The sequence below is a fragment of the Buteo buteo genome, chromosome 18, assembly GCF_964188355.1.
Source record: "Buteo buteo chromosome 18, bButBut1.hap1.1, whole genome shotgun sequence".
In the NCBI taxonomy this organism is placed as follows: domain Eukaryota; kingdom Metazoa; phylum Chordata; class Aves; order Accipitriformes; family Accipitridae; genus Buteo; species Buteo buteo.
This window is the reverse complement of record NC_134188.1, coordinates 14,508,856-14,531,457: the sequence shown is the minus strand read 5'-3', so window position 1 is coordinate 14,531,457 and position 22,602 is coordinate 14,508,856. Positions and strand designations below refer to the sequence as shown.

Genomic DNA, 22,602 nt, shown 5'->3' with positions numbered 1-22,602 from the left:
TTACGGTAGGATTCATCACACTTAAGCTTAGCCTTCTATAACCAGGTGTCTAACATAAACTGCTCAAATAGGCTGCCTTTCCAGTCAGTAATGAAAAAGAGCACTTCCATCCCTAGGCACCCACCTCAGGCTGGGAGGGATCGCTCTCTGGAGCTCCTGTCTGTCTCTCCATAATTATGAGCAGTAGCTTTGATTTGCCTGTTTGCTTAACTTTGAAATATCTAAAACTGGTTGAAAGCAATCCTAGCTCTAGGAACACAAATGCTTTTCCTGTGGACTCCTGGCTGATAGGGCTTTGTGTAGGGTGATGTACAGCATGAAGAGTGGAAAGAAGATGGTAGAAAAAATGAAACAAGACACAATTTTGTATCAAAAGTGAAAACTGCATTGTCCTTTGGTAAGCTAGCCATCCTGATGTTAATTACATAAAAATATACACATCAGTATGTTAAATACTCTTATGTTATATACAGAAACACAGATTGTGCAGGGGCTGAGGCTTGCTAACACTGAAGTACCTATACATTCCATATATTTATAAAAGAAAAAGTGTTTCTAGTGCAATAACACTACATTCTTTCCAACACCATTACAGATTTCATTTTCTTAACATGGAAACCAGAAGTTTGTCTTTAGGAGGCGTGTAACTCTCTTCTTATCAGGGTCAAACTCAAATTGCTTCTTTCCGTGAAAAAAATAAAAGAAGTCTAGGGGAAAAAAAAACAGATGAATCATGATATTGCAGGTGTAAAGATTAGTATGCTTTAACAATGTCTGGAAAGAGCTCAAATAAACTTTGGATACACTTACACTGCCAACAGCATCTGCTCCCAGGTGTAACCTCTGCAAAATGGTGCACAGCAGCATGGGGACACCTTCCATAGCAAACCAGCCATGCACACATTGTGTAATATACTTAATGAATCCCATGAGGTAACCCTACAAAAAATTTATGCTGTGTGTTTCTGCAGTTTAAAATATCTGCTGTTACGCAACAGCTGTGTTGAAACCCTCCAGAAGGGCGTATCTCTAGCCTCCTGTGGGAGGTATTGCACAGCCTGGAGCGTGGCGCAGAGCAGGGCCAGGTGCGAGTGGGTACAAGCTTGCTGGTGTGCTGCCAGATACTGTGCAGGGAAGGAGAGATCCAGCCTGGGGCAGCCATGTCCACACTGGCCGCCGGGAGTGTCAACTGCAGTTACGGATCCCAGGTGTAAGGCTCGTTTTGGAGGAAGCTGATAGATTTGCTGGGAAGGAATTAACATGCACGGGTTTTGATGATCAGGAGATGAGGAGCCAGGAGACAGCTGTGAAGCTGTGCCATTTGGCAGTGTGGATGTACCCTTGAGTCTGTTCCAAAGTCTCCCTGTCTAAGTAACATTATCCCTCATGCAGGAGAAGCTACTGCCATGTATTATTCTCAGAACATTGCCATTTTATGTGGGCCAGGCTGTGATAGCCTTGCTCACAGCAGGTAGACCTTATGTTGTTGAGATGTCACTGTCTTGAGTGGAGCTCTTCGTGGTGTGAGGTGCACATCAACATGAATACAGATATACAGATATATCAATCTGTCCCTTAGAGCTGGCCTTTCCAGCTGTGAAACAGTCACCAAAGGTATACCATCACTATTTTTCAAGGGGATAAAGTGAAGCATGGGAGTGTTATGTGACTATTTCAAGATCTTGTTGGTCATCCTCAGGGCTATGAACATCATTTAGAAGTGCCTCTCTCTGTCCAAGCATTCTCAGCCCTATGACCCTGAGTATTTCTGTCCTGGTTTCAGCTGAAATAAAGTTAATTTTCTTCCTAGTATCTGGTATAGTGCTGTGGTTTGGATTTAGGATGAGACTAATGTTGGTAACACTGATGTTTTAGTTGTTGCTGAGCAGTATTTATACTAAGTCAAGGACTTTTCAGTTTCTCATACTGCCGCGCCAGCGGAGGCTAGGAGTGCAGAAGAAGCTGGGAGGTGACACAGCCAGGACAACTGACCCCAACTGGACAAAGCGACATTCCATACCATATGATGTCATGCTCAGCATATAAACGGAGGAGTTGGCCAGGGGACACCCCGTCTCGGGGATGGGCTGGGCATCAGTCAGTGGGTGATAAGAAATTGTATTGTACATCACCTGTTTTGTATATTCTATTATCATTATTATTGTTGTTATTATTATTACTATTTTCCCTTCCTTTTCTCTCCTATGAAACTGTCTTTATCTCAACCCATGAGTTGTACTTTTCTCTTTTTTTTTCAGTTCTCTCCCGCATCTCCCTGGGAGATGGGAGAAGGAGTGAGCGAGCAGCCGTGTGGTGCTTAATTGCCAGCCTGGGTTAAACCACGACAATTTAATACAGATTTTATTAAGAACAGTTACTCACTTTCATGTTGAAAAACAGCATCAATCTTCCCATTAATTCCTGGAAATGCATCTCTTATCAGTATGGGCTTCCTGTCTATAGACTGACTTCTTTTATCAGAACTGAGAAAAATGATAAACAACATGGTGTCAATAAAAACTGCAAACAACTCATGATTAATTCAGCTCACCTTATTACCTTCTACCTACCAACAGGTAACTGAGTTCATTGAAGACTTTCAGTATCATTTAGGTAGCATTGACACAGATGTGATGTGCCATAAATAATTATTACTCTATTAGCTGCACTGGAAGAATTGCTTCTGTTTACATCACCTCAAGATACATCTAAGAATACCTAGTATTCAAACCATCATCATAAATCTGCTAAATATTTTTTCTGAGAGACTGTACCTAAAGGGGAGGTGGATAATCTTATCTCAAACATAAATTAGATTTGTAAGATTATAAAAAGATTGCTTTCATGTTGTCTATCTGTAGGAGAGGTTTATCAGGAAAAATCTGATTTTTTTCTTAAGTTATTAGTTATTTTAAGTCATTTTACTTAAGTTACGTATAGCAGGGTGTTACATTTTTAGTGAAATGCAGTTTATCTATCAGTGCTGGAATAAGTAGGCTTCTGAAATCATGTTCTTTCTGATACCTTTGCTCAGTAAGAGATTTAATGATCAGACAAACTGCTCAGCTGAAGTCCTTCAAGCTATGAGAGTTTGAACTAAAATGTGGAAGTCTGATCTTCTGCTTAAACTACAAATACGTGGCTGAATAGTTATTCCAAGATGATCTCTGTAGGTGCAATGACTTGGGCATTGTGGTGACAGGAAAGAAAGTTGTGTCATTCATCTGCAAAAGTTCAGGTTATATACTGTATAGGAGCAGCTCCTTCAGTTGTTAGAAATGTATGTCCTGTAACACGAACCTGAGGAGTAGGGATTGAACTGAAAAGAGGAAATAATAACCATGCACTGCAGATAATTCTTTACAGTACATGGCATTTATGAGCAACGTTATGAAGCTATCTGTTGGTAAGTGGAAAAAGTGCGGGATACTCCATCCTACCATGCAGAAACGTTTTTGATATAAATAGTGAGGTTCTGACTGATTTCCTGAGCTGACTTGTGGAGCTGTAGGATAGCTTTTTTTTTTACCAAAGCAGTTAGATTAAAATAAATAAATAAATAGTCAAATAGTTAAATCAATTAAAAGGAAAGCTAAAAGCACCGTTTCTCCTCCCTTTCAAATATTTTTCCATAGCCAATTGTGACACTGAAAGAGATTACCAAAAGTGTGTGACTAATGCATCCTAACTCATGACAGGATATTGATCATGTGATTATGTTTGCTCCTATTTAGGAAAGTATCATAGGAAATATTACCTCCAAAATTTGTCTGCTATGAAGTAATATGTTTTCCCCTCAATTCCATTATAAAAAGCAGCATCAATTTTGGTAACATCCTTTGAAAATCCCAGGGTGTATACTTTTTGGGGGTATCCAGGAAGTATAGTATCTCCTCTCACAACCCAGAATTCATTCCCTGTCAAGAAAAGTTGATGAACATATGTTATCAGAATCTACTTCTGGGAATGACACAAACCTTTTCATGAAAGCTAATCTTTTAATGGAAAAATGCAGAGAGAAAATAATGGTTGCTTGAAAACATTCTACATACTGGTTCTAGAGTCCAAAAAAGCTGCAAGAATAGTTCTTCGTACCACATTTTATGCAAACTTAGATTTTAGTTTTCCTTCATACTTATGTTAGTTTTCCCCAAGCTAGGAAGAAGCATGTGTTATTATTTTTAAATTCAATAGATAATCTTCCAGAAAAACAGGAAAATGATGACATTTATTTTGGCAGGGAAACTTTTGTATAATGACATTAAAAAGTAAGATACATGTTCCTTATCTTGGATAATATTTTTTTTAACTCTGTGATTGAAATACACCAATTTATTGGACTAAATTAAAGCTTGTGGAATCCTACAGAAAGAGCTTAAGGGGTTTTTAAGCCAAATACAAACTCTCAAGGCTACTTGGAATGGCAATATAGGAAAATAAAAAGACAACATTTTACCTTTAAAAATGACAGTTTCGTCTTTTTCAGGAATTTCATATGCAGCATCAACACCAGGTGGCAGCCGTGGCCAGAACGAAGATATTAAATTAAAATCAGCTGTTCTGATTGCAGGATGCTTGCGCCAAAAATGCCTTACATAAATATAGAACAGGTTTTAAATAAAATCAGGCATTCACACACACTAATGCATGACACCACATCACTGCAATCGGGGCAGGATTTATCTGACAAAACCTGGCCATGTACCCTGAGTTAGTCACCGTAAGCTCTCTGTAATGTCAACAGAAAGAAAGGTATTTCCATGGTGGGGTTTCTCTCATCTTGATGTAGACATCTGAAATAGGTCAGATGAACTGTTGTCAAAATGGTTATTATTTTCCCTTATGCAGAAAGGGAGCCTAGAGAGACCTGGCTCACATGGCTGGTATGGGGTACGATTTTGGGAATGAACCCCCACCTTGGGGTTACCAACACCAACTTAGAGAAACAATTGGTGTGTGTGAGGATCTTCTGCAAAATAACACTTTACTGGCTTTGTGGACTCCAAATTCTGAGGTCAAAACGGGCTTTAACATTGTTTTTGGGAAGGGTCTGAAGCAGGCAAAACACAGCCCTACCACATGAAAAGGAAGGGAATCAGCTCTTTTACCTCTTCTCTTCAAGACTTTGGGCTGTCATGCCCTGAAGAGGGACAATTTGCCTGAGTTTAGCACTGAATCAATTATCCTTTCCTCTTACTATTATTATTATATTAAATCAGCACTGCAGGGGATCTCCAAGCAGGTATTGTGTCAGGACTGGTAAACCCTCAGCTCTCTCAAAGCAAGGAGAGCAATGAAGGTGCCAAGTGTCCCAGGGCTGGTGGTGGCTTTTGCCAAAGCTGAACTCTCCCAGAGGCCAAACACTTGGGAATTGCTTACGGCCTAAAGTGAAAATAGTCCATGTTTTCAGGGGAGCCATCTTTCCCCATCCTATTCATAGCATGCCCTGTTTCAAAGGTGATCTTCTTCCTTATACTTATCTCTCTACTTTTCTCCACCACCCTCTTTGTTTTTGCCTCCCACCTCTTATCCTGATTCCCTGTCTCACCTTCCTGCCTAGGATGGCTGATACTCCGGGTAAAGTTATTTTTCCATGCTGTGGAGCATAATTTGAAAATTATATCCAACTATTTTACTTTCATAAAATTGACTTACTTGTCTTTAAAGAACATTATTTCTCCACGGAAAGTGGTGACAGCATCAAAAGTTAAATCAGGGCCACAGGTGTTTGGCAGTGCAGGATCTTTTGACTCAGTAGGGTCTTTTATCTCAGTAGATTCCATTTGGTCATTGTGGGTGTTAGAAGATGGTCCTAAAAGAAGCAGTTTATGGAAGAAATTAAAGTGAGAAGTCATTCAGGTATATGCAGTACACAAAAATGTCACTGAATAGTATTCCAAAGTCTTTGAAATTATAAGCACTAGTTGATTAATAACTGTGAATTACCATAGAGGTATTGAATGCCATTAATATCATCCTGATGAAGAGGGAATACTGAAGGGTCAAATTTCCTATAAACTGGATACATCAGAGCATTGGGGTCTTTGGAATGGAAAAGTCCCAGTGAATGGCCAAACTCATGGGCGGCAACATAAAACAGGTTCGTACCTGAAAACAACGAACAAAACACATAATAGGAGAGCTATGTCTTTTCATTTGTCCTGAAAACATGAAAGACATAAGGTAGGTCAGAAGGTTTCAGAACTGCTTGCCTAAGCAAGTGAAGCTGTTAAGGGAAAATCATTTGGAGATGAAATTCTGGTCAGAAAGAAAAATAATGAAATCATTACAGCAGGGTACAAGGAAATAGTCTGTAGCTGCTGCAGTAGTCAGTGTGGGAGAAGGACCCTGGACCAGTGCAGGTGATATAACTGTGCAGGGAGAGACAAGCAGGTAGGAGGAGTGGGGAGAAGGGGGCTGCCAGGTCTGTCAGCTTCTTCCCAAATAAATCTCCACCCAGTTCATGGCAGAAGCTCAGCTGGGGCCCTAACTTTTTAAACCAGAGGGCTCAGAGCCTTTTTATAACTATGGAAACCAGCTGCCCAATGCTCCTTCAAATCAGCCACATTTTTAAGCACTTCTTAAGGAAGAGACGAGACAGATGCTGCACCCTTGATTTCACGTACAGCCTGCTTAAGGAAGGGCTTGGAGAACTTAATTTCCTACCCTCTGTGCTTTTGGTCCAGGTTTCGTCCTCATCGAAGTGAGCATCTCCACCAAAGTCCTTGCCAGGTGCATAGGCATGAGCAATGGACCGTCCTGGGCCATCAAAGGGGATGAAGTCGTTGTGACCTGAAGAGCAAATCCCACACACAGCTGACTGGGGATTATGGAGGTAACAGATCTCAGCAATGCACAGTGCTCTCTGTTCTGCTGATTTTGTAAACTTTCAAGTTCCCCTTCCACACAGATTTGCCAAAAGCTCTATTTTTCACAGGGAAAACTTAGGAAAATTTGAACTGATGCATCAGGAGTGAAATCTTGGTTTTCTTAAGTAATGGGTGGACATTTACATACTGCTGCCACAAGGGAAGAGGAGGATGTGGTTTAGGTTGAAATATATTTCCTTTCTTGCTCATAAGGTAAAATTTTCATAAACTCTGTGTCAGCAGTCATCAGGTTGTTACCTGGTCCTGACTGGTAATTTAAGTGTTGATGGCAGAAGCAGGATCCTGGGAAGACTGTAAGCCCTTGAATGTAGTCTCCAGAAAAGGTTTTAAGGACACAGAGGTTATTTGTGGTGCCTGCACACTCTGCATAATGCAGATGAGTGGATATGTTTGGGTGGGAACAAAGGAGCTGACTAGAAGAGTCATACTAGAGTATGATTGTTAATAAAAGAGGAAAGGCTGCTGGTAAGCCTACCCTGAGGGCAATGCCAAAAATATAAGCCTTTAGTCTGTCTAGAATTTATTTAGCTCACACAAAGCACATGTCTAATCCCAGGAGTGTAACTAGAGCTACCCACTCTGTAATGATCTGAGCCTGGGTATATCTCACAAGCCCTAAGCCTCTTGTGGTTCATGCACACACGGGGTATCATATACTAGGTATAGATCCAGTGAACAACAGGCAGCTCGTTACATTTATTTTCTCCCTCCTTCTCTTCAACTGCCTCTATACCCTCCCCCAAAGATTGTCAAGAATTGTAGCTATAGCACCTTGAACAGGAATTGTGTTTTTCTGTCTGCTTGTTCAACTTGACACTGAACTTTGCACGTGCTATCTGTTGGAAGAAATCATTAGCTTTTCAGGTCAACTGCTCCATACAGGCAGTAACTTGGCAATAAGTCATAATAACTGCGTAGGGCTTTACCTCTGGCTGCAAAGGAGATCATTATGTCTGCATCACCTCTATTCTTCTTGATGAATTTCAGTGGGGTCACACTGCTCCAAACACTTAACGCTTTCTTGATCGCTGCATTGACATCTGCTGGACGCAGGTCTGGTGTGTAGTTTAATATCCTTTAAAATAAAAGATAGAAAACAGATATGTTCTTACAACATATGCTGTGTAATGCACTGTCTTTACACTAAGAATTCAACTATAATTACCTGTATGTCAGAACTTGTTTTTCCCATTTTGGCTGTCCTGCAAAAGTGGAGAACCCGGCTACATCAGGGAATCCACAACGACGTTTTTGTATCAGGTCCAAAGTGCCAGAATCCAGTTTCCCTGTCACCTCCAGTCCAAAGAATTCCTGCATTTCTTTTATTTTTTGGGTCATTGGACTATTATTTTTCCAAATGAAAGATTCCCCATCTTTCTTAAAGCCGTAGTAATTTTCCAGGTAGTTCTAATGAAAAAAAAGCATTTTAGGACAGTCTATGGTGTTTGCTTTTGAAGCTTATATAAAAACTTGTACTAACACCACTTCAGACATATACCTTTGCTACTTTTCTTTCTGTTCAATGGGAGCATGAGTAATAGAGTTTCTTAAAGCCTGTATGAATATTTTTGTCTTAATGATAGTTTTTGCATTATATTATCATTATAAATGTCTTGCAGTTTACTCAGAATACATTCAAAATTAGCATTTGTCTAATAAATTCATTATTTGCTGGTAGTGTACCCTCCACTTACCCTGTGCTCTAGGGTTACCCAGAGTCCTTTAGAACAGGCAGGGCAGAAGCTGTTTGAAATATATGACTGAATACAAAATTTCAGCAGTAGTATTCCATTTTCCCACTTTTTTTTTTGACAGTAATAATTCAGACAAAATAATATCCTTATTTTATGAAGAGTTATGTCTTGTAATACCAGAAGTCACATAAATAACCATGGTTCCACCGTTTCCACCTGAACTACAAATCAAATGTGGACTGACTCAGGAGTTTGATTATTTGTAGAATCAACACATAAGTGAATGCATCATCAGTTTTAATTGTTCTCTACAAAAAAACTAAAACAAGGAGTCAGGGTTAAAGAAGCCTTTGTCATCGTGGTACAGAATGCAGCCCCCTCTATTTTGAGAAATACTCAGTCATGTTATTCATTCTACTGGAATTTGCAGAACTAGCTCCTCGGCTACTATATACTAGTTCCAGACATGGCAATGGATGCTCTATATTTGCTAAAGATCACCTCCCCAGAGTTCTACCTTCCTTACCTGGATAAGCTGCATGCCTTCTTCCTTCTTCTGCCTTGTATCTGCAGGAAAAGTGTAAGAAAGTGCTGCACATAATAACAGGAGAAATGGGAGGTTCTCCATTCTCATATTCACTAGCCTTTAGAAAAGTCTTCTTTGTAGTCTGCCACACACCTGCTTCACCTTTATATAGTACTCATTTGCTTCATAAAGCTTTCCAATCTCTGACTCATTGATTCTCACAATTTCTAGTTAGCAACAGTACACATGCAAAACAATGGTTTTACCATGAAAAAACCTGGTGCTCTCCTTCATCCGGTTCCACCCTTGTGCAGGTTTTGCAACATGGAAATATGATTGATGAAGAGATAATAGACCTGTAGTTCTTTTTAATAAGGTCATTAACCTTTTAGTTATTAAAATGTAGTCTCACTCTCAAAAAACTTTAGGCATATCTCTTTAATGTTTTCCATTCAAAGTTTGTATTGTTTTCAAATGTGTTATTGAAGTATCTAAAGGGAAAAGCATTCACAGAAGGTTACAGAACTGTAGACTACGAGTAGGAAATTTGTTTTCTAGGGTTCTTTTTGTAGTTGTTTGTACAGGAACATGTACTTTTGGAGGCTATTATAGTGCCACCATCTTTCCCTTTGGTAGAGTCCTTCAAAATTAAAAGGCCAGTGCTGTAACTCCCTGTTTGATGAAGCAGTGCTTTGTTTATGCAGTTTTTCTTTGATACAGTTCTCACCTGGATGAAACTTCCTTTTGTCTGCAGGAAAACATGGAATTCTGACAAGGAAATGAAAACACTTTTCTCAGCATGGTTAAACTCATTATAAAAATTGAGCCAAGGTGTTTGCATGGCACTTTTATTCAGCAGTTTCCATTGTTCTCAGAGAATTGCCCAATTACTTCATATTTTAGAGTCTCCTTCTGTTATACTTACTATAATGTTTTAAAAAGCACTGAGTTTTCCTGGATCAAACTCTGATGGCTTTCCCAGTCAGAGGAGAGGGTCCTCTATTCTCTATGTCTGCTGTTGGTGGTAAGAACTGCTGAGACTCAATATCAGGTCTACTCTAGCGTTGGGTCCACTTTTCCTCCACACCCAATCACACCCTCCACGCACTGCCACAAATGAGGACAAAGCAGAGGTGACAGTGAAGGCCCTGGGAATCCTGAAGAGAGATCTCTACTGCCATTGAAGATAGTCCTCTGTATCTGAGACTTCTGTGTGGAGCTGACACAGGATTTAGGGTACACCTGCAGCATTGCAGGGCATGTGGGATGTTGCATGTGCAGAGAAATAAAACCCCTTCCACAGACCTGGGAGGATAATAAAGCTGTGAAAGGAGGCATTATAAATATATTGTACATGTGAGATATTTGCTGAAATCTTTTCCTGCTGAAGAGCACTCTGTTGGTACCAGAAGGATCCCCAGACCACGGCATGCCTTGTGACCATTCACAGTGAAAAATGGGGGACTGCTAGGTCTCAGCAGCTGAAATGGGGCCAGACCCTGCCAAGGCTGGTGGGACTCTGCAGGGGTTGTTTGGTTACTGAGGACTGAATTCCTACCCTGAGAGCAGACATCTAACTAACTGAGGCACTCATGTTAGGGCAGTGGTCCCCTCCCTGGTCCAGGAAAGTGATGACAGGCTCAGGGAATGACCCAGAACTGGGGCAGCCAAGCCAAGGGGAAATGATCCTCTGAGGGAGCTTTTGATAATGACTTTACTCACATACTTATGTTAGGTGCCCCTAACTGAGTGGGTGAGATGAATCTAAAAATTGGGTGCAGAGTTCTCCTGTGCAGTTTATACACCCACAATACCTCTCTGCAGAAATAGCTTCTGGTAGTTACAGCCCCACTATAGCTTTCCAACTTTTTTCTCTTCCCACACAGTGCCTCTGCATGTACGGTGGGTTCTAGAGGAAAAAAGTAATTTTCCAGCCTGTGTGACTTGATAAATTTTCTTCACTCGTCTTTTTGTCTAGTGAAAGGGCCATTAGAAGCTGTCAAAACCATCTAGGAAGCTATTGATGAAATTTATAGTTTTCTGATTATTAGCCTTCTCAAACACATCCTTTTGCTACTCTGTCAACCTCTTTCTCATTTTTCTTGATACTATTCACCATTGCCCTCAAGAGATCAATTCCCTCCTCAAGCATTTTTCAATCACCTAGAATATACTTTATGAAGAAAATTCCATAACCACAGAGATCTTCTCTGATGTCGTCCTTTGAGGTGACTTCATCCAGAAGTAGCACAATGCATAATGACAATCTCTTGCTTTGGCTTAAAGAAGTGAGTGTGATAATTGCTACATTCTCCTTCTTTCAACCTTTAAAAGTGCCTGGATAATCTCTTAGGATTGCCCTTACCTTTCCCTCTTCCAGAGTCAATCTTCTGTCTTGGATGCATTCCCACAGTCCCAGCCCCTGCTAGCTGTACCAGAGAAAGACAGGTAACACTAACAAGAAGTGTTAAAATTTGCTCCTTTTTTGGCAAGGTTATTGCTAATGCACAGTTGATACATTTAAAAACTAATGCATACTGTAGTACAGAGAAAAGTGAAAGAACATCTCGTAGACCCTCAACAGGACGTAATTAAGTTGGTCTGTTCTGCAAAGGGCAAGGGCTTAATTACATGGAGCTTGAAACTGCCCCATTCCACTGCCTTACACACCCTCAGTGTCCTGGCCAGGCTGGAATCTGGTAGCAGTGTAGGAGCCCTGGCCAAAACCTGGGAGAGCAGGTCCATGCACGGGAAACTTCTGAGCTGCAAAACTGCAGCTTCAGCCTGTGCTGCCGATGAGTGGTGCTTAACTCAGCACCTCCCTCCTGGCTGTGCTGCAAACCCTCAGACCTGGCTGCACAAACCTAGCCTCAAAAATATCACATTGCTGATGAAGACAAGTGTGTGACCTACTTCTGGCTTTTATATAACAGGCATCCATCTCCAGCACAGTAATGCTGATTCACTGACAGGGCCCCATTTGTCCTAGTCAGCTTGCACACCGGTCACCCTTGCTCTCCAGTGCTGAGTATTCAGGGCCTCCTGGCAGCCTATTTCTTCATTTTCTTCTTGCTTGTGGCAGTGTTGTCTGTCCCTGTGAGCGGAGTCTTGCTTTGTATGCAAAACCTGCCAGGAATGTCTTAAATCCCAGGCACTAGACATATATTTCCAAATTTCCTCCGCAACCACAGCAACTGTCTTGAAAATCAGGCGAGGAAGAGGAAATGCAGAAGATCCTTGTCACAATATTTCCAAAGACTTCTGCGTAACACACTCATTCCCATTCCCAAAAAGCAACATATGTCAGCTGCTGCTAGTGGGACTAAATCAGTCTTCCAGCCACAGAGGGAGTGTTTGTGACTCAACTGTTGGATGTCCAGGTCTGGAGCCCATTGCTTTGCCATAGCATTTGGACGTGTTTGGTATATGTGACTGAAGTGCCAGGAGAGCAGACGCTCCCCAGATTCTATTTGTTTCTTGTGCTCCCAACTTTTTTGTGTTAGTATGTACTGTTACAAGCTCGCACAGCTAATACTCTGTAAGGGCGCTATTAAACTGACAGTGAAGTCATTAAGACATTTTTACCTGAGTTTTCATGTGCAAGAGATTGGGTCTGGGACAACAGCTGTGCAGTCAAGAATTTCAGATGTAACTGGGTTTTTTTCTGTGTCTCTATTTTTGCATGACTGGTCTCAGATTCCCGGGAAAGTTCATATTCATAGAGGATGAGTACTTGAAATTATGTTTATGGACAAATTTCCCCTGCTGGTATCCAAGAGGCCTTTAATTCCAGCAATCCTTTATGAGTTATAACAAAATCATGGTTACAAGAAATCTTCTCTTGCCCACTAAGTGTAGACAGGCAGCTCCAGCACTAGTTTCCAAAACCATCTGAATTACGTATTATTATACCATTTGCCAGGAATTTCATTGCTTTTCCCAAACCAAAATTAAGGTTCTTTCATTGCTGAAGTTTAAGACAGTAACAAAGCAGAAATACGGATGGAAAATCCACAGTTAACACATCTCACCAGTCCCTTTGTCCAGGTAAAATCCATGCCATGCTGTCTTCCATTTATGGTCCAGGTTAGAAAAAAACACAGGACACGTTCTAGATTCTCCTTCACAGCCAGGTAAGTATCATTTGTTTTTCAGATACTAGTCGTTTAAGCTAAGTAATACCTGAAGGTGTGTGGGGGGGGTGTTTTAATTTAGCTGCTTCCTTGAGGTCATAACTAAAAAACATTATCAGCCTTATATAAGAGAAATAAGTTAATATAATGGCCAAGGTGAGGCATTGTAAACATTGCCAATGTTCTGTTTCACCGTTGCTGAAATGTTCTTTTTGGTTCCTCCTTAACCACTTTCAAGTCTCAGCCAACAACCAGAGCCTAAAGGCCCGATTTCTGAAGGTAGCCTTCTCGTACAAGAATGTATCTAGTTAGGATATCAAAGTGTGCAGGCACTTTTAAAATCAAAGGGAATTAACTACATTATTTATGTACAAGCAGTACTCACAAGTGCCCTGCCTAGACCTGGAGGCATATGAAGTCCTTGGACTCAAGTTTCTTCTGGACAGGCTGTGTACACAGCACAAGCTATTGAGAAAGATACTGGGAGATGTTGGGGCAACACCAGTTTTCCTGTGTCTCTGCCCTGCCTGGACTGCCTCCAGATGAGCTCACCCACTTGTCAGTCCACAACTTTACAGTGGTGCATCATTGCCCTTCTGGCACTGCTGAGCCATTCAGTCTCTATTAGACGGTTAATCCCTGCTGAGATTCACAGCTTAATTTCTCACCCAGGTTGGTTTTAGAACTTGCTTTAGCAGTGCTCAGTGCATATCTAGCATGGCACAAAGCGTGCACGAGGAGCAGAATGTGGCAGAGTAGAGGTTTTCCAAGATCAGACATGGCAGCATCTCGGCTGCCCATCCTCGGTCTTGTCTGCTAGCCCAGTGGGTCTGTGGGTACACTGGGAGACACACAGCTTCCTCTGGCCCTGATGGATGGTGTGACAGACATTAGTAGGTGTTTTGGCCAGATGTCTGAGGGATCTGCCCTGTGCAGAAGACCAGGAGCAAATCTCACCTCTGCCTAACAGGATTTGAGCTGTGGTAACTAGAAGACTGTCCTCATCAACCATTCCCATCCCATCTTGCTGCCTTTGCCAATTCTGTTAGAGAAAGAGGAATAGTGAGGAGGAGTCAACTTCTTTGTACAATCACATCATCAGAGCAGTTTGTGATACATGGAATCAAATCCCTTCAAGGAGAGGATGGACTTCAGCCAAGCTTTCTTACAGCCCAAGGGTTGTTTAAGTCACTGTGAAGGGGACCTAAACAAGGTGGACGGAGGAAGAGCATGTGCTTTTGTTTGTGTCTCACCACTCTTCCTCTGGAGGATTCACTTCTGGTAGTTACATCTAAATCTTGGGGGTTTTTCTTATCACTTTGGCTTGTTTGCTGTAGGAAGTGGTTCTCATCAGTGTTTTCTTGTCCAGCATTGAACCGTCAGCCCTGACTCCATTCCCATGGCACACGGTCACAGCTCAGCAGGGATAATGCCCTGACTCCATGGGACCCTGTGACCATAGCTTCATCACTTCCCACCCTGCCTGTGTGCTGCCTCCACCCCCAAACTGGACACCTACCCTTCTCTCTGGTTGCTCGTGTCCTGCTGTACCAATGACTGTGCCCACCAAAACCGCCCACAGCAGCACTGGCACATGGGTCCTCTCAGCCCATTGCCATGTTCCCCATCTACCAGAAGGCAGCCATGCCCATCCCTGCCCTGATCCCTCTCTCCCCATGCTGTGGAGCCATGGCAGGTGAGGGCAGAGCCACCAGTCCCTCCACAGCCTTTCCCACACCATCGTGTAGGATGTCCTCCTACCTCTTCCGCCTCCACCACATTGTTCCTGAGTGTCTTCATTTCCCTCCTCTGTCTGCCAGGTCTGTTGAAACTGCCCAGCTACTTCTGCTTCTCTTTAACTTCCCCCTTATAGACACTGAGCCCGGCTAAAAACGGTGGTGGAGTCCCAGCACTGTTCAGGCTTCTGTGTAGTTATATCAGAAGCCTTGTCTCCAGTGGACTGAACCAGAACAAAAGAATGCTGCCATACTCGAGCAAAATACTTTATTACTCAAAAACAACTTGATTAATAAATAGTTGGAAAACAATAAATTAAAACTATACATTACGTTTTACATTTTTAGGGTTTTAAATTAAAATTATCGAAGGCCATCATTTCAGACTCAGATGCACAGTAACAGCTGAATGATATTGTTTATAGAAGGAACATGAAAAAACATTTCTGGTACAAATACAGCCCTGCACCATCACTTAATATTTCTAGCAATTAAACCAGCTGTTGCTCTTCATTATACGGATGAGTTTCTTGTTCTTGATGTCAACCTCATACTGGTTTGATCCATGGAAGAAGTAGAAATGTCCTAGAATTGGAAGCACAAAATATTGCCAAATTAATATTTCCTTTTTTTATGCCTGTTGATATACACTTGCTATTTTCTTGGGTGATTTTAAAAACATATCAGAACAAACATTTCAGATAGATACATATATATGTGTGTGTATTTGAAACATATACTTTTTTGGCTTTGGTTGGTGGTATTTTGTTTTGTTTTTAATCACATTTTAATTTATTTACCATTTTTCTGAAGGGCAGCATCAACTGTGTGGTCAATTCCTTGGAAGTCAGCTGCTATTTTTCTTGGATATCCCCTTTCCATTGATTGGGTATTTTCATTGTAACTAAATAAAGAAATTGCATGAAAACAAGAAACAAGCAAGTGATATTCAGTGTTGAAACCAGGTGGAATTCTTTACTAAATAAGCCTACTCTCAGCTGAAAATCCAGTAGCTGCAAACATCTGTGATATCATAGAACTGTATAAATCCTGGCTGTGTGAATATTTACATCTTTAGTGGCCTATGCAAGGCTGTTTTCAGAACATCAGACTAAATAGCTCACTTCCGTTCCCTGAGACTAATAATAAAGTTGGATGGGGCTTATACTAAGTAATAAAATTAAATAATTATTTAAACTAAATATTTTAATTTTATAGCATTCAATCTATGAAGCGACCCCATGGGTGAAATGTAAACTTCTGGTGTAATAATACTTTTTCAAGATAATATTACAGATTAATTATTAGGGCTGACATTACTGCTTAGAATAACTGTTTCTTAGAAAGTAATTATTTTAGTCTCCTTCCTTAACTTTCTTGATACATTTGTCATTTATAAATTTCAGAGAGCACTTCTGTCCCTTAATAGCTACTGAATGAATACATGACATGATGACAAAGTCTACTCACATTATCTTTTCATACTAAGTTCACGTAATACTGCTTCCTAACAAATAAACAAAGCTCATTTGTCTGTTAATCACAAACTGGTAAGAGTAAATGGATGTTGTCTTTATCTCAGGTGTTACCGAATTTGTTCTATGAAAAGATGTAATTATCTCTGAGTTTCAGCTTTATGCTGGCTGAGAAGGCTGACAACAAATACTAATATAGCTTGACGTTTTAAAAGCTTGACATTTTTTTATTATCTGCTGTACAAAAGAGGAATGAACCTTACCTCCAGTACTTGTTGCCTACAAAGAAATAGGTTTTCTTGGTATTTTGATCATGAACAGCTGCATCGATTTTCCCGACACTGGTGGGGAAGCCCAGGTTCTGAATAGGCTTGGGGAAGCCTGGCTCTATACTGTAGCCACTGACAGCCCAGTACTGGTCATCTGCAGAAAAAACAGAAAATGTTAGTAGGGATTCCTGTGGAGGCTGAGCTGCCTTTCGTCAAAGCCCCAGAGCTTTCTCTGTAGCAAATGCCACCAAATAGCACAGATGCCCAGCTGAGAACATGACCCTCTAAGGCGCTCAGAAATTTGAATATTTCAAAGCTGTTGGATTTTCCAGTTTTTATAGTTGTTAAGAGTTACTCAATAGTTAAAGCTCAACATATTTTCTAGATGTGTTTGGCACCTTTAAAAATGTATTTAAATAACAATGTAGACAATCAGTTTTGTCTCAGGTATGATCTCTCTCACTGACAAAAAAAGAGTAATATATTGTACAGGGCTGTTGTGAAGCAACATTAGTTAATGACAGTAACAGCATTTTCAAAATGAAAATGGATTTAAATATTAAGAATATCTTCTATTAGTATTAGTATAATATTACTTCCATTATTATTACATAACATTAGCAGTACTACTATAATTTTATTCATTCATAAAAAGGATTAATGGAAATATAAGAGAAATACCTTTAAAAAATATCACTCGATCCTTCTTGTCAACCTCATAAGCAGCATCAAAGCCAGATGCCAGTGACGGCCAGAACGAGGAGATGGTGTCATGCTCAATGTCTGAGAAATATGGACTTTTGCGCCAGACATAGCTGATAGAAATGAAAATAGCACTGTTTCATTGTCTGTTTTTTACTAGGAGATGGGTAGCCCAGATTTAAATCCTACTGTCTGGGTGCTGGAGCCAGTCCTCCCTATGAAGCAGAGATATCACCCCTTTTGGGATGCAGTGCTTCACTTTGCCCTGCTCTCTTATAGACATTTGCCCTTTGCTACAGGTTGCTCTGAGGCCACAGAATGGTTGAGGTTGGAAGGGGGCTCTGGAGGTCATCTTGTCCAAGCCCTCAGCTCAAGCAGGGCCACCTAGAGCTGGTAGCCCTGTAGACCTCTCCACTGGCACCCTGATGGCTTGCCCAAGACAAAATGTGATGTCTGTGGTAGTGCTGACAGTTGAAGCTTTCTCTTCATCATGCCCCATGCAGGTAGGCACAGCTGCATTCTTAATTTCAGTTTGGTTACAAATGTCCGTTAAACATTCTTGAGAAACATGTTAAAACCCAATTTAAGGAGGAACTGCTCCTTCCTCCCCTTCCCTGAAAATTATTAAGTTTTTAGGCTACAATTCTTCATCATGTGTTTTAGAAGGGAATCAAAGGAAGCTTGTTCAATCAAAACACAATTACTAACGCAAAAAGTGCATGAAACCCTGGGTCTGACACACTGTTCTCCCTCACCAGGGTAGATGTGCCCAGCCAACAATCCTCTACAGTGCCCAGTGTCAGATCATGCCCAAAAAGTGGACACCTATAACAGCAGGGGGTCCCTACAGACAGTACTGGGCAGTGGTCCAGTGCAGACTCCTAGGTCAGAGTGCCACCAAAAGTCACCAGTGACATTTTCCACAGCTCCCTGACCCACACATGGGATGGTGTGATAAGGACGGTGCTGCATGCAAAGCAGCTGCAGGCTGGGGAGTGACACTGGAATTATTCAGCCTTGCACAATTTTAACAGACATGGGTGATGATATATGATGGCTTAAAACATTTTACTCACCTGTCAGTAAACCTCGTTACTCACCCAGTCCAGTTGGGCTAGTAAAATTTTGCAAATTTGCCTTAATACTTTCAGAAAGAAATATCTTCCTTTGTAACCAAGGGAAGATGAATTCCTTGAACTGAACTTTATGCTTTGCTTTTGTGAGTCTCACAAAAAGGTGTTGCTAGAAATGAAAGCACTTACCTGCCTTTGAAGAACAGTATTTCCCCACGGAGAGTGGTGATCGCATCAAAAGTCAAATGAGGGTCACAGTCCTCTGGTCTTGTGGGGGTTTTGGAGGGTGTCGTTCCTGTTGGTTCTTCCCGAGGTGACATTTCAGTTGGTGCTTCTGCAGGTGTCATTTCAGTTGGTTCTTGTGGGTGAAAAGCTTTTGTTGGAAGTGCAGAAGATTCCCTGGGGGGTCCTTTGGGAAACAGGCAAGTGTAGAATTGGAAGGCAAATTAGAGTGTTCCATGTTGCAGAACTTCAGGATGTACCATATGGAGCCAAATGCATAGGTTTCTTAAGGTTAAAACTCAACTAGTAAATTAATGCCAGGGAAAGTTCCTGGGCAATTTAACTTGGCTACCTGTGCTGCTGACTGTTAAAATGGCCTCTGGCATTGTTTTGCCTTGACAAGCCATTGGTCTCTCAAGCTGTATGTGCTCAGGAGTTAATGTAGAGCAAACACCATTTCCAAAAGGCAGTTGTGCATGTGACCACCATTTTGTGGAAGATAAGAGAGTTTAATACTACTGACATGGGCTATTCCTCTGGTATCATTGGAGAAAGGCTTTTGGACCTTTTGACTTACTGGCATGGATATAGCCCACATTCCATTTTGCAGATGTAGACTCTTAGCCACAAAGAAACCAAGAGCTTTGCCCCAAAATAATATCAGGATATTAAACATCAGTATCCTTCTTACAGTAGAAAGTTTAATACATTTTAGCTGCTGGGTAAAATTAATTACAAATGCTTATCCATCATCCACCAAAAAGGATGTTTCTTGCTTACCATAAAGGGCCTGAATGCCATCAATATCATCCTGAGGAAGCCTGTAGTCCCTTGTATCCCTGGCCATATATATAGGATACATCAAAGCACCGAAGACGTTGGAATGACCAAGACCTAGTGAGTGGCCTAACTCATGAGCAGCAACGAGAAATAGGTTGTATCCTAAAAAATCCAGCACAAAGAACAAACACTAAATAAATTTTCTTGCGTGACAGTGGGATAGAGGTGCCATCCTCTCATGCATGATATATCGTTCACAGTCTTAATAAAACAGCAAAACCTAACTATGTCCCAAGTTCTCTGCCTTCCTGGAGGAGAAATTAGTTTTGAATTATAAACATTTATTTCCTATAGGGAAACCAATCTGGGGACAGTTTTTGCTCATGTTGCAGAAATTTTCCTGCTAACAAAAATCAAAGTTTCTTTAATGTTAAAAATGGCTGAAAACTGGGTGAGAATATTTTAGTCATCTGATCAGATTTGGGGAATCATAAATGACATAGAATTCACCTGGTAACTACTTCACAAAGACTAGTAACATGTAACATCATCCCTGGACATTGCTGGAAACCAGAACACACCACTGTTATATTTAACTATATTTACCAGCAAACTCAAGGGTTTTTTTCCTTTGCAGAAGTAAAATATTTGAATCACTTTAAATCAGAAAAAAAAAAAAAGTGAGAGCTCAATATTACATCTTTTAACATCATTACCTAAGGGTGAAAATTCCCTGCCTTACAATGTCATGATTACCCAATATTTCTGTTTCACGCTAATCTTATTTCCTTCACTGGTGCTGTAATTACAGGCTGTGCATTGACTTCAGGGGACTGTCATGACTGCAGCCCAGGTAAAAATATGCAGAATCATTTTACTGAATTACACCGACATTTTACATCTCAGTAAATACTGAAACTACTGCCATGGGATTTGTGACTTTACGGTGTCTTCAAGACAACACTGTCTAATAAAAAACAGGCAATGCAATATTAAGGTTACCTACCATTATAGGTAGTAAATTTGGTCCAGTTTTCATCTTCGTCAAAGTGGGCATCTCCTCCTATCCCACTGCTGGGGGGGTAGGCATGAGCCAGAGTTCCACCTGGACCATCAAAGGAATAGAAGTCACCGTGAACTAAAAAAAAGGGGGGGAAAAAGTGATGCTTTTCATCATCTCTCTAAGAAAAAGTGACAAATACTTATCATTTCCAGGCAAGGGAGTCCCCTTACATCCGGCTGCAAAGGAGATCATTATATCTGCTTGACCACTGTAGAGCCTGGTGAATCTCAAAGGGGTGACACTGCTCCAGAGCTGGAAGGCTTTTGCAATTGCTTCCTCTACATCAGTTTGTAGCATGTCTGGAGTGTAGTTCAAAATCCTGTGAAATAAGTAGAAAGGAATTAAAAGCAACCAGATCACATGTGTCTGGGGCACATAGTATCAGGGTCAAATATTTTAATTAGTGGTTATTATTACTTATGTGTCTCAACTTGTTTATTTTCAAATTATTTGCTTACATAACAGAGGAAGTTTTCACAGTTTTCTTCCATGTCTTTCAGAAATCCTAACATATATGCTCTTCACTATTCTATCCACTGAGTATATTATTTAGTAGGCTGTTAACCAACTAATGTAAACTCCTGTTTTGGTATTTTCTTCACTGTTTAGAAGCCTAAAGCAAAGGATATAAATAACCCCCACATTCATGGCTCTTTCATCCTGAATGGGGCTTTTATATAGAGAAATACAGGAATAAGTAGTAAAGAACCTGTTGGCCTTACTTCTGCCTAGCGCTCACAAAGCTTCCCAGTGGTTTACAGAGAAACATGCTTTAATGTGTGTTACCTATATGTCACATCTTCTTTCTTCCACCTAGGGCTCTGTGGGAAGGTGCTGTATGAACGGACATCTGGTATTCCACATCTAGGCTGCTTCATCATGTCCAGCGTCTTATGATTCAGCTCTCCAGTCACCTCTAGCCCAAAGAATGACTGCATTTCTCGGATTTTGTCAGCCATGCGATTGAGGTTCTTTGCTTTAAAGAGAGAATTTTTCTCTTCTTTAAAATCATAAAAATTTTCCAAATATTTCTGATGGGAAAGAAAAAACAACAGTTTAGAACATAAATGTTTCTCTTCAAATGCAGAGAGTTGTTTATAAGATGTGCTACAACAATAATACATCACTGCATTCATTTTCTCCATAAATTATTTCTTAAGTTCTGTCTGTAGTCCTTACCTTAGCAAATTGCATATCTTCTTTTTCCTTTTCTGGAACCACTGGGAAAGCACAAGAACATGCAACATATAGTAACCCAAGGAAAGGAAGGGTCTTTGTCTTCATCTTTGCCTCCCTGTCCTATCAGCCCTTACTAGAAGACCTCTCAAACTCTTCTTCTTATATCCAAGGCTCGCCAGTGTTTCTCTATTTATATCAGTTGTGTGCTTGCTAAAGTCAATAACTGCATGACTCAGTTTATAACATCCTCTGATTTCCCACAGAAACACAGAAAACAAATTTGGTTTTAGAAACAAGCTAACACATGACAATCCACCTTGCCCGAAAACCCCTGATTTCGCAATCATATTATTGGACAGTATTTTTTTTCTTCATTCCTAAACTGGACCAGTATTTTAAACTTACAAGTATCTAAATCTGGAATTGGTTACCTGGATAAAAATCACCTCATTTTGCAGAGGTGTTAAAGGGACCTGGGTCTTTGTGAGGGACAACAATCTGTACTTCCTTGTAGCATGTGATAAGAGACCTCCTGAAACTGCCCCTCAGACTTCTCAGTGTGACACCCATGCAGGACCTCAGCATGTCAGGGACGAATCCCTTCCTTTAGCCCATCTTGTCCCTGATCATTTTAGTGACACAGCTGGTTATACAAATGACTCATTTATCTCTTCTCTTGAACCTGAGATCCCAGCATGGTTACAGAGCCATCACCTGTGCTGCTACCTGGCCTGTGTAATCACAGATTTATGGCTGCATCCTCTTGTTCTCCCATACTCGCCCCAGTCAACCCCCACACCACAGTGTAAAGGTCTTAGTAGGGCACCTCAGATCATATATGCTGATCTGCATAGCCTATC

The 22,602-nt window shown here is 40.9% G+C and overlaps 2 protein-coding genes across 2 annotated transcripts; both read right to left on the bottom strand.

Moving 5' to 3' along the window:
- Positions 1-606: 606 nt before the first annotated feature.
- Positions 607-9,218, bottom strand: LOC142041523 (stromelysin-1-like). The gene is made up of 10 exons (XM_075050427.1): positions 9,111-9,218; positions 8,056-8,297; positions 7,817-7,965; positions 6,667-6,792; positions 5,947-6,108; positions 5,656-5,812; positions 4,457-4,590; positions 3,758-3,917; positions 2,383-2,483; positions 607-707 (listed from the first exon to the last, which is right to left on the bottom strand). Exons 1-10 carry the CDS (start codon positions 9,216-9,218, stop codon positions 607-609), a joined length of 1,440 nt encoding a protein of 479 aa, XP_074906528.1.
- A 6,221-nt stretch (positions 9,219-15,439) lies between these two features.
- LOC142041522 (stromelysin-1-like) lies at positions 15,440-21,904 on the bottom strand. The gene is made up of 10 exons (XM_075050426.1): positions 21,743-21,904; positions 21,350-21,594; positions 20,734-20,882; positions 20,507-20,638; positions 19,501-19,662; positions 18,688-18,907; positions 17,405-17,538; positions 16,718-16,877; positions 15,780-15,883; positions 15,440-15,564 (listed from the first exon to the last, which is right to left on the bottom strand). The coding sequence occupies exons 1-10, from the start codon at positions 21,845-21,847 to the stop codon at positions 15,464-15,466; spliced, it is 1,512 nt and encodes a 503-aa protein (XP_074906527.1). The 5' UTR covers positions 21,848-21,904; the 3' UTR covers positions 15,440-15,463.
- Between the last annotated feature and the right edge of the window lie 698 nt (positions 21,905-22,602).

Excerpts from the sequence above, each read along its gene's own strand:
- LOC142041523 (XM_075050427.1), bottom strand. The coding sequence starts at position 9,218 with ATGAGAATGGAGAACCTCCCATTTCTCCTGTTATTATGTGCAGCACTT. Across the intron at positions 5,813-5,946 it reads TGGCATTCAATACCTCTATG|GACCATCTTCTAACACCCAC; the intron begins GTAATTCACAGT and ends TGCTTCTTTTAG. Across the intron at positions 2,484-3,757 it reads ATAGCAGACAAATTTTGGAG|TTCTGATAAAAGAAGTCAGT; the intron begins GTAATATTTCCT and ends CATTTTTCTCAG.
- LOC142041522 (XM_075050426.1), bottom strand. The coding sequence starts at position 21,847 with ATGAAGACAAAGACCCTTCCTTTCCTTGGGTTACTATATGTTGCATGT. Across the intron at positions 17,539-18,687 it reads ATACTGTTCTTCAAAGGCAG|CTATGTCTGGCGCAAAAGTC; the intron begins GTAAGTGCTTTC and ends CATTTCTATCAG. Across the intron at positions 16,878-17,404 it reads TCGAGTGATATTTTTTAAAG|ATGACCAGTACTGGGCTGTC; the intron begins GTATTTCTCTTA and ends TTTTTTCTGCAG.